The sequence below is a fragment of the Schistocerca serialis genome, chromosome 1, assembly GCF_023864345.2.
Source record: "Schistocerca serialis cubense isolate TAMUIC-IGC-003099 chromosome 1, iqSchSeri2.2, whole genome shotgun sequence".
In the NCBI taxonomy this organism is placed as follows: Eukaryota; Metazoa; Arthropoda; class Insecta; order Orthoptera; family Acrididae; genus Schistocerca; species Schistocerca serialis.
The window spans coordinates 904,970,984-904,987,999 of NC_064638.1; the positions used below are offsets into that span (position 1 = coordinate 904,970,984).

At 46.5% G+C, this 17,016-nt stretch overlaps 1 protein-coding gene across 1 annotated transcript in view; it reads left to right on the top strand.

Annotated features, from left to right (window-relative positions):
- Window positions 1–13,885, top strand: part of LOC126445065 (uncharacterized) — a 406,008-nt gene extending 392,123 nt beyond the window's left edge. The window contains exons 15-16 of the mRNA XM_050090970.1: window positions 13,480–13,674; window positions 13,843–13,885. Of these exons, the coding sequence (XP_049946927.1) occupies window positions 13,480–13,674; window positions 13,843–13,885 (238 nt within the window). The remainder of the gene's footprint in view (window positions 1–13,479; window positions 13,675–13,842) is intronic.
- Window positions 13,886–17,016: the final 3,131 nt, after the last annotated feature.

Genomic DNA, 17,016 nt, shown 5'->3' on the forward strand with positions numbered 1-17,016 from the left:
AGAGAAGATCAGATAATGGCAGCATAAGACTGTTCAAACCTATCATCTTGAAAGGGTAAAAGTGTCTACTTACGATCGCAGCACATAAAGTGTGTTCATTTTCAGCGAATCTTATCACTGATCCTTTCACCTTGAATTTTTATCCATATCCTGAACCTTCATTTTATTTCCGACACAGCTTCTTCGATATGGAGACTGAACGTTATAAGAGACGACTGCATTCCTGTCTTACGCCCTTTTCAATTCGAGCACGTCATTCTTCGTCTCCCATTCTTATTGCTCCCTTTTGTTTCCTGTATATATCGTATACTACCCGCCTTTCCCTAGAACTTTCTGCTATATTTCTCAGAATTTCTAGCACCTTGCACAATTTTACACTATCGAACGCTTTTTATGGGTCGATAAATCTTGTAAATGTACCTTTACGTTTCTTAAATCTTGCTTCAGTTGTCTGTTGTAATGTCAGGTCTTCCTCCCTGGTTCCTTTACCTTTCTGAAATCCAATCTGATCGTCATCTAAGAGATCCGAATTTTCTTCTGCATTCTTCGGTGTATTACTCTTATCAGGAACTTGGATGCGTGAGTTGTTAGGCTGACAGTGTGATACTTCTATCACTTATCTTTCTTTGCTATCTTGTTGACTGTGTGGTTGACATTTTTCCAAAAGTCTGATGGAATGTCTCCAGTCTAAGAGGTTCTGCAAGTCAACTCGAATAATCTATTGGTTGCTATTTTCCTTAATGCGTTTAGAAATTGAGAATGAATGTTATCTACCATACCTGCTTCATTTGACTTTAAATTCCCAAAGCTTCGTTAAACTTTTATACTAGATCCACTATGTGTGCAAATCGACTCCCATTCTTCCGCTATCACGTTCTCCCCTTCATAAAAGCCTTCAGTCTACTCCTTCGAGCTGTCTTCTCTCTCTCCTTTGCACTCAACTTAGGAATTCCTGGTGCACTCTTAATGTTGACGTCCATGCTTGACCGGAGATTGTTTTGATTTGCCGAAAGGTGAATCAGTCTTTCCCACCATCATTTCATTTTAGATTTGTTCGCATTTTTCTTGCAACGATTTCGCCTAGCCTTCCCGGTACTTTGAGAATAAAAGAGGTTATTTAGAAGAGACTATGTGCTCCAGTGTGTCAAATTTTTGTTGTTTCCTGTTACGCCTTGTAAAAACACTGCCACAAAAAAATTAGTAGACCTGGAAAGGATGACGTCGAGTTTGATCCCACGACAGCACAGGCCACCTGAGGGACAGTGGTTGTACTGTTAATGGTTTCACCGTCGTCCGCCAACAGATAACGTAATGGCATAGCTACCAGAGACCCATTGTGTCTACCCTTTATTTGGGAATGCTCGCGTCCAGAAGGCTCAGTGTAATGTAAACGTGTGACGTAAACAGGCAACCATGCCGTGGAAAAGCACTCGTGCTTCCTATAGTCAACTGAGAGGGTTTTAAAGGAGTCAAATTGTGGACTTCTGAGTGTGGGAACTGTCCTTTCTCAGAATTTCTACACGTGTTGGACGTGCTGCATCACCCGCAGACAGTCCGCCCCGATAGCTGAGTGGCCAGCGTGACGGATTGCCAACCTACGGGCCCGGGTTCGATTCCCGGCTGGGTCGGGGATTTTCTCCGCTCAGAGACTAGGTGTCGTGCTGTCTTCATCATCATTTCATCCCCATCCGGAGTGCAGGTCGCCCAATGTGGTGTCAAATGTAATAAGACCTGCACCAAGGCAGCCGGACCTGCTCTGCAATGGGCCTCCCGGCCAATGACGCCAAACGCTCATTTACATTTACCCGCAGACAAGGTTCTGAGCGTCCAAGCAACACAGATGCCCCCGAGGATCGTCCTATTTTAGGGCAGCGGAGGCAGATCGTACAGCTACCACAGCACACACTGGAGGACTTGTAAGCCCAGACATGTTAACACGAACTGATGTGAACCGGTTATTAGCAGTGAGACTACGGCCACGCACACCTCTAGCCCATCTTCCCCTCACGCCATAGCATCGACGTGCACGGTTCGACTGGTGCTGTCAGTGGATCACTTGCAAAATGGAACGGCACGCCGTGGTCTTCAGCGATGAAAGCGGATTGTGACTGCAAGCAAGTGATGGTCGTTTGCGCGTACGACGTAGACCTGGTGAGCGCTGTCTCGTAGAGTGCATTCGTTCGAGACACAGTGGCCCCACCCCAGGCCTTATGGGCGTGGGTGCGATAAGCTACAACTCTCGTTCACCTTCACTGTTTCTGTAGGTGATGCTAACCAGCGGACGGTACGTGCAGAATGTTATTTGTAACGGGAAATAGACTTACCTTTTTGTAAGGACATCATGTTCACCATTGACTGTAGAAATTATTTACTTCACAAATGCAGTTTTGGCCTTAGGTCCATTTTCAAGCGGTACTGCAAAGATTCTGCACTTACATTTTGCTTCAGCACGTGTCAGACTTTTAAGTCCTCCGACATGTATACATATCATCGTCAAAAATAGACCTTTCCAGTGCAAAAATACAGTAACATCAGACGAGAGCGGAGCTCTGTGCATCGTGAAATGATGTCAGTTACGTGAAATATTGCCAGTATTAACATCATTTACTTAAATCGTAACAAATCAATTTTCTAGCACATGGCTTACACGTAAACTAAGGCTGCTGGTGCAAATATTTCACGTAATTTATATCATTTCACGATATACAGAGATTCGCACTTCTCTGATGTTACTGTATTTTTACAGCGAAAAGGCATATTTTTGACAATGATGTATATACATGTCGAAGGATTTTAACGTGTCACATGTGCTGAAGTCAAATTAAAGTGCAAAATCTTTTACAGTCCGAGCGGTTCTAGGCGCTTCAGTTCGGAACCGCGTTGCTGCTACGGTCGCAGGTTCGAATCGTGCCTCGGACATGGATGTGTGTGATGTCCTTAGGTTCGTTAGGTTTAAGTAGCTCTAAGTCTAGGGGACTGATGACCTCAGATGTTAAGTCCCATAGTGCTTAGAGCCATTTGAACCATTTTGAATCTTTGCAGTACAACTTGAAAATCTCCTGAAAGCCAAAACCGCAACTGCAAAACAAATAATTTCTGCAGTCAAAGGCGAATGTGATGTCCTTTAAAAACTTCTACTTGACTGTGAAACCCGACCATGAGAAGTAATCAGGAAGATTATGTGTTCTTCCATTAGGAAAATGATCGGCCACACACTGCCCGTGAAACTCAATGTGCTCTGTAAGACGTGCTGCAGCTTCTCTGGCCAGCACCAACTCCGTACTTGTCTCGAATCGAGTACGTGTGGGATACGATGGGACGAGAAGTGACTTGTTTGACTCGTCAACCAATAACTATTACAGAACTGTGTGAACGGGTCGAGCAGGCGAGGCATAACGTGTCGCAAGACTGTATTCGACATCTGTACGATCGACTGGATGGCAGAGCCAGCGCATGCATTGCTGCCCGTGGAGACAACACCATGTAGTAATATGGGTGTTTCAGGATGGATCGATACCTGGTACCTCAGAGCCGCTTGTGCTGTTGATTTGTAAATGTAATCATTTCATGTACTCCATATGCTTTAATGATTTAAATAATGAAAACTGCACCAGTTACTTGTGTTTTGATCCTTAGCACAACACGTTTCGAGAATTTATTCTCATTTTCAAGTGCTTTTGTACATTTGTTTACGTCAACATGTCTGGAGCGCCTCCTTGCGGTTAGACTGCAGCTGGAAAATCGGAAAAAATGAGTCTGTGAGGGTTAAAATGCTAATGTTAGAAATGGTACTTGTATTTATCTACTTCAGATATTGTGCCTCGTCCATTACACAGAATATTGCATACACGCAAACCATCACTTACACTGTTTGTTTACAAAACATGCTGCAAAGATAGCCGGCCGAGGTGGCCGAACGGTTCTAGGCGTTTCAGTCTGGAGCCGCGCGACCGCTACGGTCGCAGGTTCGAATCCTGCCTCGGGCATGGATGTGTGTGATGTCCTTAGGTTAGTTAGGTTTAAGTAGTTCTAGTTCTAGGGGACTGATGACCCTAGAAGTTAAGTCCCATAGTTCTCAGAGCCATTTTTTGCTACAAATATATTACGACAATATGGTTTACAAATAGTTAGTAAGTACACAGTCTGAGTTGTTACAGTGTATATAGACACCCATCAGAAAACGTTTTGCATCACCTCGGTTCCGAGAGTTCCGGAACCTGTACAGAAAATTGGAATAGAGATCAACATAAACATCATTGACATCTTGGGTTGTCGGGTGTTCTGCCGGATATCACCGTCGTACTTGTGCAAGTACGACGCTGATATCCAGCAGAACAACCGACAACCCAAGGTGTCATTAGATCGCCGGGAAAGCCTGAAGAGTTACATTAACATCATTTCCGCCCTTTTTATTGCTCATTAAAACCACATATTATATGTTGTGCCACCATACAGCGAGAAATTCAGAGGTAGTGGTACAGACTGCTGTGCACACCGGTACCTCTAATACCCAGTAGCACGTCCTCTTGCATTGATGCATGCCTGTATTCGTCGTGCCATACTATCCACAAGTTCATCAAGGCACTGTTGGTCCACATTGTCCCACTCTTCAACGGCGATGTGTACATCCCTCAGAGTGGTTAGTGGATCACGTCGTCCATAAACAGCCCTTTTCAATCTATCACAGGCATGTTCGATAGGGTTCATGACTCGAGAACATGCTGGCCACTCTAGTCGAGCGATGTCGTTATTCTGAAGGAAGTCATTCAGAAGATATTCACGATAGGGGCTCGAATTGTCGTCCATGAAGACGAATGTCTCGCCAATATGCTGCCGATATGGTCCCTCTATCGGCCGGACGATGGCACTCACGTATCGTACAGCCGTTACGGCGCCTTCCATAACCACTAGCGGCCTACCCCCACATAATGCCTCCCCCTCCCCCCAAAACAGCAGGGAACCTCCATCTTGCTGCACTCGCTGGACAGTGTGGCTAAGGCGTTCAGCCTGACCGGGTTGCCTACAAACACGTCTCCGACGATTGTCTGGTTGAAGGCTATGCGGCACTCACCGGTGAAGAGAACGTACTGCCAATCCTGAGCGGTCCATTCGGAATGTTGCTGGACTCATCTGCACCTCGCTACATGGTGTCGTGGTTGCAAAGATGGACCTCGCCATAGACGTGGGAAGTGAAGTTGGGCATCAGCCAGCCTACTGCGCACAGTTTGAGTCGTAACACGACGTCCTGTGGCTGCACGAAAAGCATTATTCAACATGGTGGCATTGCTGTCAGGGTTTATACGAGCCATAATGCGTAGGTAGCTGGCATCCACTGCAGTAGTAGTCCTTAGGCGGCCTGAGCGAGGTATGTCATCAACAGTTCCTATCTCTCTGTATCTTCTCCATGTCCGAAAAATATTGCTTTGGTTCACTCCGAGAAGCCTGGACAATTCTCTTATTTAGAGCCCTTCCTGGCACAAAGTAAAAAAGCGGACGCGATCGAACCGTGTAGGCATGGTTGTACTACAGACAACACGATCGGTGTACCTCGTTCCTGGTGGAAAGACTGGAACTTGTCACAGAGTGATGTACTTCTCGCAAGTGAGAGACTGTTTGTTTACTCTTAGGACAATGTATCTTTGACTTGTTTTATTGTATGTTCTGTGACTATGGAATAAAGTGTTGTTGGACTGCTAATCGCTGCTCTATTGTGATTCACGACGTAACAATTTTGGTGCCGAAACCCGGGAAAGACTTTGCCCGAGACAATTCCACGATTGTTGTAGTGCACGGAATTCTGGACGCACGTCACGCGGCAATACTACGACGGGGTTTACTGCAGCGATTTGTTACACCACGCAACAAGCTCTTCGACGACAACCGCCATCATACACAGCTAAGTTCAATTGAATTATCACGCAACATGTTTTGTAATGCCATTTGTAAAGGCAACTGATTACATTAATGCCGCTGTGTACTGCTATTGTAGCTGTTCGATTAGCGATTTAACGAATTATCAGATCCTACGCTACGCCTGTAGATTGTTTATGACTAGTGCTGCCATCTAGCGACCATCAATTGAACTACTTCGACTAGCGATCCAAAGATATCGCCTTACTAGGACCAGCTGATCGCTAGCCGACACTGCTTTAAACTTTCGAGTAATCGGACGGAATGGACGTGCCAGATCACAAACCAGAAGCGCAATTACACTCTCTAAAGAGAAAACGTATGAGAGAAAGAGCAAACATTACGCGACTCGTGGCGGAAGTTGCAAGGTTGCCCGACACATCGGAAATCGCGGATTATAAATATTACAATGACAGATTGGGAAGCGTTCTGGACCGCCTCGTTAAATTAGATGAGGATATTCACGAGTTGTTAGACGATGGCGAATACGAAGAAGATGTTCCTAAATGCGAAGATTATATAGACACCGCGAAACTCACAATTTCCCGATTGTCTCACGAAATAGAGAAACAGCTTGCGAAATCGGTAGCAGACATAAAGATTCCCGACAATCCGCCGGCACAATCTGTAACAATGAGTGTTCCCACAGCTTCAGTAAAACTTCCGCCGATCAAACTTGAGCCTTTTTCAGGCGATATTGAGACATGGGCGCGATTCTGGGAGCAGTTTGCAGTCGGTTGACGAAGATCCGACGGTAACTACAATCAATAAACACATTTTTCTTCGCGGCTATCTCTCGGGAGAACCAAAGCATTTAGTGGACGGTATTGCGGTGACGGCCGAGACGTACGCAGAAACGAAGAGGATTCTCCGAGCGCGTTATGGCAACAAGGATCGAATAATTCAAGCCCACTTAGATTATCTCGAAGCCATAAAACCAATTAAGCTGTCCACCCCAGAGGAACTTAATTCAACATTCATTGAATGCCAGCGACGTATTCAAGCTCTCCGGGCACTTGGGGAAGACGTGAACGGATACGGCCGTGTCCTTGCGCCGAAAATTTTACGCGCTTTTCCGGATGATATATGCCGCCGCTGGATAATTCACGCTAAGCGTACAGGAATATCCGAAGGGGACATTTTGCAACTGATGGAGTTTCTGAACGAGGAAGTCGACGGGGCGCTTACCACGCAGAAGATACGCGGTGAATTTTCAAGCACTTCTAATAACCTTCCCACAGCGTCCACACTTCACGTACACGCGAAATCTAAAAGATCGACTCCGAAGGATACCAGCGTAAAGGAACCATTCTGCGTCTTTTGTGAATCTGACGGTCATTGGGCGCAAGACTGTAAGAAGATCGTACGCGTTAATGATCGAATAGATAAATTGAAACTAGCAAACAGATGCTTTCTTTGTCTTCAACGTGGGCACAAAGTGTCAAATTGCAAAAAGAAAGAAAAGGCTCGGTGTGTTAACTGTAAAAGACTGCATCATAAGTCCATTTGTGAGGAGCGAAAGGATATTAGGAGCCCTGCGGGTCAGACAAACGTTACTTCCGTTGGAAAGGTATCTGTCGCTCCCCACGGTTACACGTACCTTCAGACAGCCCAAGTATGCGTCTCAGGACCTACAGGATTGAGCAGGACAACGCGATGTCTACTGGATGCAGGCAGTCAGTCCAGCTTCATAGCAAAATCGCTGATTGATGATCTCAAACTGGAAACGATAGATCGACAACAACTAACTGTTTGTTCCTTTGAATCAAACCCTACACGCCCACGCCACCGCAGGCTTGTTCAGTTTAGTATGAAGGGGCTTTGGCAGAATTCTTCAGTGCCACTTACTGCCTTCGAAAGTACTCACGTTATTTCTCACCAGCCTTCAGTTCCACAACATATAAAGAGTTTACCAGATGCCCGTAAGATTACGCTAGCAGATCCGAAAACCGATTTAACAGAAGATCTTCCCGTGGAGATTCTTGTAGGAGGCGATTTTTATTGGAAGATAGTGAAGCACAATTCGCCCATACGCATCTCTGAAACCTTAGTGTTAGTTCCTTCTCTGTTTGGCTGGATACTTAGTGGTAACAAGTCACAAGCCTGTGTGCATGCAACCGTGGTAAATTTTGCTCAGACTGACCGATCTCCTCTGCACGCTGACAATGATTTCAGACGCTTTTGGGACTTGGAAACTATAGGGATTACTGCCGATCAGGATCTACCTGTGAACAACAAGGATACGAGACTTCTTGAAGAGTTTAGAGCATCTTTCTCTATAAAGGATCATCGAGCAGTCGTTACACTTCCCAAAATGCAACATAAAGTGCTTTCGAGTAACAGACCTATCGCGGAAAAACGATTCAAGCACCTCAGGGAAAGATTTCAACGTCAAGAGACATTTAAGCAAATGTATTTCGATCTTATGCTAGACTACATTACGAAGGGGCAAGTAGAGGTCGCTCCCACCCCACTCTCAGGAAAGGAGCTATTTTATCTCCCTCATCAAGCAGTGAGGAAGGAGAAATACGGAACCACTAAGTGGAGAATAGTCTTTGACGCCTCATCTCACGAAAACAATGCACCTTCTCTGAATGAGGTATTAGAAGAAGGACCGAACCTATTACCAGAGATTCTGAAAATTTTACTGCGTTTCAGATTATATTCTACGGCTATCGTCGCGGACATCACACAAGCTTTCCTTCAATTAACCTTGAACGAAAAGGACAAAGACTTGACCAGATTTTTCTGGTTCAAGATTAGCCAGGATCAAACAGGAAATCTTCAAACGACGGACGAACTAACAGAATACCGTTTTAACAGACTCCCATTCGGCCTGATCTGCAGCCCATTTTTACTTTCTGCAACACTAAGAGAACTTGCCGACAAGTGTATGACAGCATTTCCCACCGTAGCGCCACTTATAAACAAGACTGCATACATGGACGACTTTGTGATCTCAGTAGAAGGTGATAATTTGGTGATAACTATATACTATGAACTTGTAACCCTAATGAAATTGATCAGTCTCCCCTTATCAAAATGGGCTACCAACTGTGAACAACTCCACACTATCTGGAGGGCAGAAGGGCGAGAACTCCACACCCAGACTCAAGTTTTAGGTGTAGACTGGAACACCGCAGGTGACTACTTCTGCATCGATCCTAGCGAAATCATCAGAAGGTCGTCAGAAGAGCCAGCCACCAAACGACTTCTCTTACAATGTACGGCTAAATTCTATGACCCACTCGGACTGTTTTCCCCAGTTTCTCTTGTTGGGAAATTGCTATTCCAGGACACATGGTGCCGAGGAATTGGCTGGGATGAACTTATGCCCTGGGACTTAGGGGCACGATGGCGCGCTTGGATATCTAGCTTACCTTCATTGTCACATATACGTGTCCCTAGATGGATTGCTACAGCTCATGGAAGAGACTCTCAGCTGCACGTATTCTGTGACGCCTCGGAAAAGGCATATGGAGCAGCCTTGTACATTCGTACTGTCTTAGATGATGACGTCGTAACCCATTTAGTCTGTAGCAAGAACAGACTTGCTCCTATTAAGAAGGTGACATTGCCTCGACTCGAACTTTTAGCGGCAGTAGTTGGGACCAGACTATTGTGTTACTTTTGCCGTGCAACAGACTTTAAAATTGCCCATGCGATATTGTGGACGGATTCTACAATAACACTAAGTTGGATTCGCTGTGATCCTAACAGATGGAAGACCTTCGTTTGTAATCGTGTAACTGAGGTACAAACACACACGACTCCCACGCAATGGAAACACTGCCCAGGACCAGACAATCCTGCTGACCACCTCTCACGTGGACTCCTCGGCTACCAAATGAATTCTCTGGATATTTGGTGGCATGGGCCGCCTTGGCTTACACGCCCTCCTTGAATGCTGGCCAAACAACGATACTCCAACGATGGTACGACTTCCTCCCGAAGAAAAGAGGAAGAAAACCCAGAGCCAAGTTTTGTCGATATCTACGCCAACCGGCCTTTTGAACTTACTTAAATTCAGCTCGTACTGGAAGCTCATTCGTATCACAGCATGGACTCTCCGTTTCCTACACAACATTCGTCAGAAGAATAAATCTTCAGGAGAACTTACAGCCACCGAATTATCAGCTGCCAAAATGTATTGGATTCGAGTGGGCCAGAGAGATTCCTTCCCCAACGAATTACATGCACTTCAGAATAACTTACCACTGCCAAGAGAGTCAAAAATCGCACGATACAATCCTTTCCTAGAAGATGGACTGATACGTCTAGGAGGTCGACTGCAGTGCACTAGCCTAAATAGGGAACAAAAACATCCTGTACTCCTTGACGGTTCCCACCATTTCACACAATTGGTTATTCGAGAGACACACATCCGCCTTCATCACTTTGGTGTTCGTTCTGTACTATCCGAGCTGCGAACCGAATTTTGGATCCTTAGAGCTCGTCAGGCCATCAAAAGAATCCTATACTCATGCCTCGCATGCAAGATCTTGAAGAATCCACGAGGGCAACAGATCGAAGCACCGCTGCCACCTGAACGAGTTTCACCTGCCAAACCATTTGCTGTAACCGGAATAGACTTTGCTGGCCCACTATTCATCAAAGTGGGGAAGGAAACGCACAAGTCATATATCACTCTTTTCACATGTGCTACCACACGAGCTGTCCACCTCGAACTCTGTACAGACTTGTCAACGGACAAGTTTCTTATGGCACTTCAGCGATTCGCCGGAAGACGCGGACTACCCCACACGATATATACAGATAACGCGAAAACATTCCACGCCACGAATATGGAACTAGCCCAACTTTGGAAGGCATTAACCACCACAAAATCTTATCAGTTCCTCGCCCACCACGGTATTACTTGGAAATTCATTGTCTCCCGGGCGTCTTGGTGGGGAGGATGGTGGGAAAGAATGGTGGGCACTATAAAGCGTTGCCTACGGAAGGTATTGGGACTCGCAAAGCTCACTGAGGAACAACTGAACACCACCTTGATCAGTATTGAAGCCGCGGTGAACTCCAGGCCCATCACACCAGGAGATGATTGTGATGCACTCACACCATCCCATTTTCTGACGGGAGAAAAACTTACGACTATTCCGACGGGACCAGAGCCTTCAGCGAGCACGATTTTAACAAAGGAATTCCGACTGAGACAGCAACTCTGTGACAGTTTTTGGAACCGTTGGGTTAAAGAATACCTATTGGAGCTCCGGAACTACCATGAAGTTAAACGCCCATCGGGACGAGTCATCCCCTTTCGCCCTGGCGACATCGTGCTGATCCAAGAGGACCTTCGTCCGCGACATATGTGGAAGAAGGCCAGGATAGAAAAGGTACTACCAGGAAGAGACGGCAGGGTAAGGACGATAATACTCCGGACACCAGAAGGTCACATCATTAGTCGTCCTGTGCAGCTGGCCGTACCTTTGGAGGTCGACCAGGGTGGGGAGGATGTCACAGAGTGATGTACTTCTCGCAAGTGAGAGACTGTTTGTTTACTCTTAGGACAATGTATCTTTGACTTGTTTTATTGTATGTTCTGTGACTATGGAATAAAGTGTTGTTGGACTGCTAATCGCTGCTCTATTGTGATTCACGACGTAACAGAACTGATCGGCTGTCGGACCCCGTCGGTGTAATCGGCGCTGATCATGGATTGTTGTTTACATCTTTGGGCGGGTTTAGTGACATCTCTGAACAGTCAATGGAACTATGTCTGTGATACAATATCCACAGTCAACGTCTATCTTCAGGAGTTCTGGGAACTGGGGTGAAAAAATGGCTCTGAGCACTATGGGACTCAACTGCTGAGGTCATTAGTCCCCTAGAACTTAGAACTAGTTAAACCTAACTAACCTAAGGACAACTGGGGTGATGCAAAACTTTTTGACATATATATGGTTGTCAATTATGAAATGTATTTTGACACCTATTGACTACTAAATTACAAAATTATCGATTACATTTCTTTTCTGATGAGGAAATGTACGTATTTGTGAAACTGGTAAGTTATGATATACAGCATAAACATTTGAAGACATTAACTCATTCAGTATCTAGTTTGTCAATGAGAATTTTTCCTCCCTGCTTTTTGTGGTGTACAAAAATTTCACGCACCTCCATTACAACCATTTATGAGATTTTTTTGAAGTGATGGAGTATCTTAAGATCTATGTTTCTGAATGGGTGACGAATGTCACATAACCAATTGAAAAAAATGAGAAGTGGGAGTACACATAAAAGACACTGGACACACGTTCGTAAACGTAGAAGATCTTAAGACACTCCTTCACTTCCAAAAATCTCAGTAATGGATTTAATTTAATTGGCAATTTAGTAGTCAAAATTGACAACCTTATGTACATGCATAACGTAAACCAGAAGCATTGTAATACCTCAGACTGCGTACTTATTAACTCTTTGCGAACCATAGAGTCGTAATATCTTTGTAGCATGTTTTGTAAACAAACAGTATAAGTGACGATTTGCGAGTGTGCGATATTCTGCTTGGTGGAGGAGACAGTACAGGTAAGCAGACAAACAAGAATAGCATTTCTAACATTAGCATTTGAAAACACTGTCCGATTTTCCGATTGTAGTCTAGCCACAGAAAGGCGCAAGAGGGGCAGAACATCACTCGTGCAAACACCAAACACGTTTCCAGAATGAAAAAAAAAAGTGTGAATTCCTAAGAGACCAAACTGCTGAGGTCATCGGTCCCTATACTTACACACTACTTAAACTAACTTATGCTAAGAACAACACACACACCCATGCCCGAGGGAGGACTCGAACCTCCGACGGGAGGGGCCGTGCAATCCGTGACATGACGTCTCAAACCGCACGGCCACTCCGAGCGGCTTTCCAGAATGAGATTTTCACTCTGCAGCGGAGTGTGCGCTGATATGAAACTTCCTGGCAGATTAAAACTGTGTGCCGGACCGAGATTCGAACTCGGGACCTTTGCCTTTCGCGGGCAAGTGCTCTACCAACTGAGCTACCCAAGCACGACTCACGCCCCGTCCTCACAGCTGTACTTCTGCCAGTACCTCGTTTCCTACCTTCCAAACTTTACAAAAGGAGACGAAATACTGGCAGAAATAAAGCTGTGAGGACGGGGCGTGAGTCGTGCTTGGCTAGCTCAGTTGGTAGAGCACTTTCCCGCGAAAGGCAAAGGTCCCGAGTTCGAGTCTCGGTCCCGCACACAGTTTCAATCTGCTAGGAAGTTTCATCAAACATTTTCATGTAAACAAATATAGAAATTCACTTGAAAATGAGAATAAATTCTTGAAATGCTTCGTGCTAAGCATCACAACATAAGTAACTGGTGCAGTTTTCATTATTTAAATCATGAATGTTGCAGTTGCAGACATTCCAAAAACATCTAATATGATGAGCGAAAATGAGTTACTCCAAACGAAATGTTGTAACGATATATCTCGAGTGAATTGGAAAGCTCTGAAATGGTGTACTAATATTTTTCCGCCAGTGTATTTCGACTCGCTGTATCCAGCAGGAGACTCTTGACGGACTCGTGTCGTGCCGCAGGCGCAGCGTGCACCCGCCGGAGAACTTCGTGCAGGACGACTGCCCGCACCGCTGCCCGGAGCTGGACGCGTGCATCAACGCGTCGCTGTGGTGCGACGGCGTGGCGCACTGCCCGTCGGGCGCGGACGAGCGGCTGTCGGAGTGCTGGGCGCGGCTGGTGCCTCTGCCGTGGGCCGCGGCGGCGCTGGCGGCGCTGCTGTCGCTGGGCGCGCTGCTGTGCGGCGCCGCCCTCCGCCGCCGGCGCCGCCGCCGGCGCGCCGCGCGCTCGCGCCTCAGCAGCTCCAGCAGCGGCGCCGGCGTCGCCGTGCGCCCCGCCGCCTCCGCGCCGCACTCCAAGGAGGTCATCTGCTGACAAACGGACAGTTCTGCGGGCTACGTCGAGGTGGACCGCGTCACCACCGTCTGAGTGACGCGCTGTCCGCCCCGCGCCGCCGCGCCGCGCCCGCCCGACGCCTTCCGACGGCCGCGCTGAAGCTCTGAGCCGTCCTCTCGCTCGCTCCGCACCCTTTGGCGCCTATGCCGAAGCCTCGCCGACGCTTGCAGCACCCGACTCATTCGCACAGTTGGGCACTTCTCAAAACGAGATGTTACTACCTCACCCTTTTAACTATCTGTTCGGTATTTTAATTCTGCATCTGCATACTTTCGTTGACTATTTACCAAAATGACGTGCACAGTCACAACACTAGATTCAGTTACGTCTCCATATACAGAACGTACCATTACTAGTAGCGAAGACTGACACGGGTCAAAATATACGATAAAACAAAGAAACTAAAATGTAGACTTTCGCGGCCGGTAATGTCATGTCAATTATAATTATCCCGGCTGTTATGCCGTGGTCGGTTGATGAATTCTGTGTCAATTCCCAACGTTTCGTCCCCGTCTGAGGACGACATCTTCGAGGGGGTCTGTAGCTCGATGGAAGGTCCAACACACCCACTGGCTCGCTACTGACTGCCGCTAAATTCCGTGTCCGCGCGCTCCCGCGCCGAGGCGGGGCGTCACGTGTTTTGAAAACGTCAGTGCAATTGGCCGCTGTCCGCTGCCGTCGATCGCCGTTGCCATCCCCCAGTGGTGGGCGGGTTTTACACATCTTCTTCAACACAGACATCCATATACCGTTTAATTTCACGCCCTCCTCTTTTAGATTGAAATTATTAGGGTGTTTGGCGATTTCGATTGATTCCCTGTAATAGAGGCTTTCGTAATATCCGTTTGTGGCCGCTAGTACCTGCGTCCCCTCGAAACGAATATGGTGGTTACCTGGCTGGAAATCATGCTCCGCAACAGCTGGTCTTTCCTTTTCTCCTCTACAATTGCCCTTTTGCTCTTCCAAACGTGGCGTGACGTCACGTGTTTACATTTCCTCGATGTGCTTGTTTTTAGAAACGAAAATGGTAGTTTGGACCACTCAGTATACCGTGAACCCACGCACACGGACCGTTATTTGCACCGGGATTCGAACCACCATTCACAACAAAAGCGGGGTGTTATCAAGACGTTAGCGGATAGAGCTAGAAATATTTGTGAACCCGAGTTGCTCGATGCTGAGATGGAACATCTCCACAATGCACTAACGAAGAACGGATATTCGTCCGCCGAAATAAAACGTGCGTTGAGACAGCCGTGCAGAAATCATAGTGACGTACCGGCTACTGCAAAATCTAAGGTTTTGCTGCCGTTTGTTAAAAATGTAACGGAAAGAATAGGGAAGATCTTGACGAAGCGGAATATTACCATAATTTACAAGCCCACCAGGAAGATACAGGAATACTTTAAGCCTGACAAGGACGCTCGAAAACTATTGGAAAAAGTTGGACTGTATAGGATCCTATGCAGCTGTGAAGATGTTTATGTGGGTACCATTAAAAGAACTGTTTCAAAACGTTTGGAAGACCACAAGATCAATTGTAGAAGAGGAGAAACGGAAAGATCAGTTGTTGCGGAGCATGCTTTCCAGCCAGGTAACCACCATATTCGTTTCGAGGAGACGCAGGTACTAGCGGCCACAAGCGGATATTACGAAAGGCTCTATTAAAGGGAGGCAATCGAAATCGCCACACACCCTAATAATTTCAATCGAAAGGAGGAGAGAGTGAAATTAAACGTTATATGGATGCCCGTGTTGAAGAAGATGCCTGTCCACCACTGGCGCATGGCAACGGCGATCGACGGCAGCGGACAGTGGCCAATTGCACTGACGTTTTCAAAACGCGTGACGTCACGCCTCGGCGCGGGAGCGCGCGGACACGGAATTCAGCGGCAGTCAGTAGCGGGCCAATGGAGCAAGACCCCCTTGAAGATGTCCTCCGCAGACGGGGACGAAACGTTGGGATTTGACACAGAATTCATCAACCGACCACGACATAACAGCACGGATAATTATAATGGACAAAAGAAAGAAAAACGGTCCAGTAAACGTCGGTCCGCTAATAGACCGTTCCCGAGGTAATACCGAGCAAACTGTGACTTCAGTAAGAAATATTGTCCTCGTTATAGTGGTGCGCAGTTAACTGTGACAAAGAACAGTGTGCCGTACACGGGACGGTCTATTTCATAGCGTCGTTCTGCCGTGTCCTTTAGTTAGCCGTTGTAGTGTTCAATAAGTAACGGATGCACTCTTAAGGAACAGCGGAAGAAACGTTATAAGAATCTAAAGAGTAAAGGATATGAAACACGACGTACCTTCTTAGTTGAGAAATGAAGGTACGTTATAAGGGCGCTGGGAGTGACTTTCCCCAATTCGTATACATAGATCAACATGGCTCTGCATTTTCGTTAATATTGCTTCCAGATTAGTGGGCGTTCTCAAGCGCATGTTCCCACCTAAGTCGTCGACGATGCGTTCTTTGTTCTTCTGCGTCTTACCTTTGAGGTGACCCCATAGGAAAAAGTTAGGAGGATGTCTTGTGAGGCGACCTTGGGAAAAACGATTTCACTGCAGCCATATTCGCTCTAGACCCGTGACATGTAAGCCGTTCTTGCTGGTAGCAGCCAAGCGTCAATTCCTCGCCATCCAACTGGTTCAGAAATGCATGAAACGCACCGACCTTCTGTGAATGAAGGGGTTCCTCAATGACAGCAGGCTGATTGTCACTAATCGACTAGACGTGTGTTTTCTGGGATCGGGTGTCGGGACAAATGAAACCACGCATCGTCATTGTTATACTGTACTGAAACATTGCTGGCCTTGCGGCAATAAATCATTGAAAAAGTGACAGTATGTTAGGCGTTTGTATGTATCACTTCAGGCACGGCAGCAAAGTTGTAGGGATACAGGCCAATTTTCTTGGCAGCTCTGTGAAACATGCAGCGCGATACTCTAGATTCCTGTAACAAACGGTGAAAATAATTTGTGGGCGACGCACTTTCTCCCGAGAACTGCGGGCGCCCCCGCGACGTCCAAATCTAATAATGTTCCATTTGTCTCCAGCTTCGTCACCAAACCTTTAGTGCACTATTATTATCCACTGACTGCCTAAACGTTCTAAAAGCAGTCGCTGATATTTCGTAAAGGAAACGCATGTCCAGTAC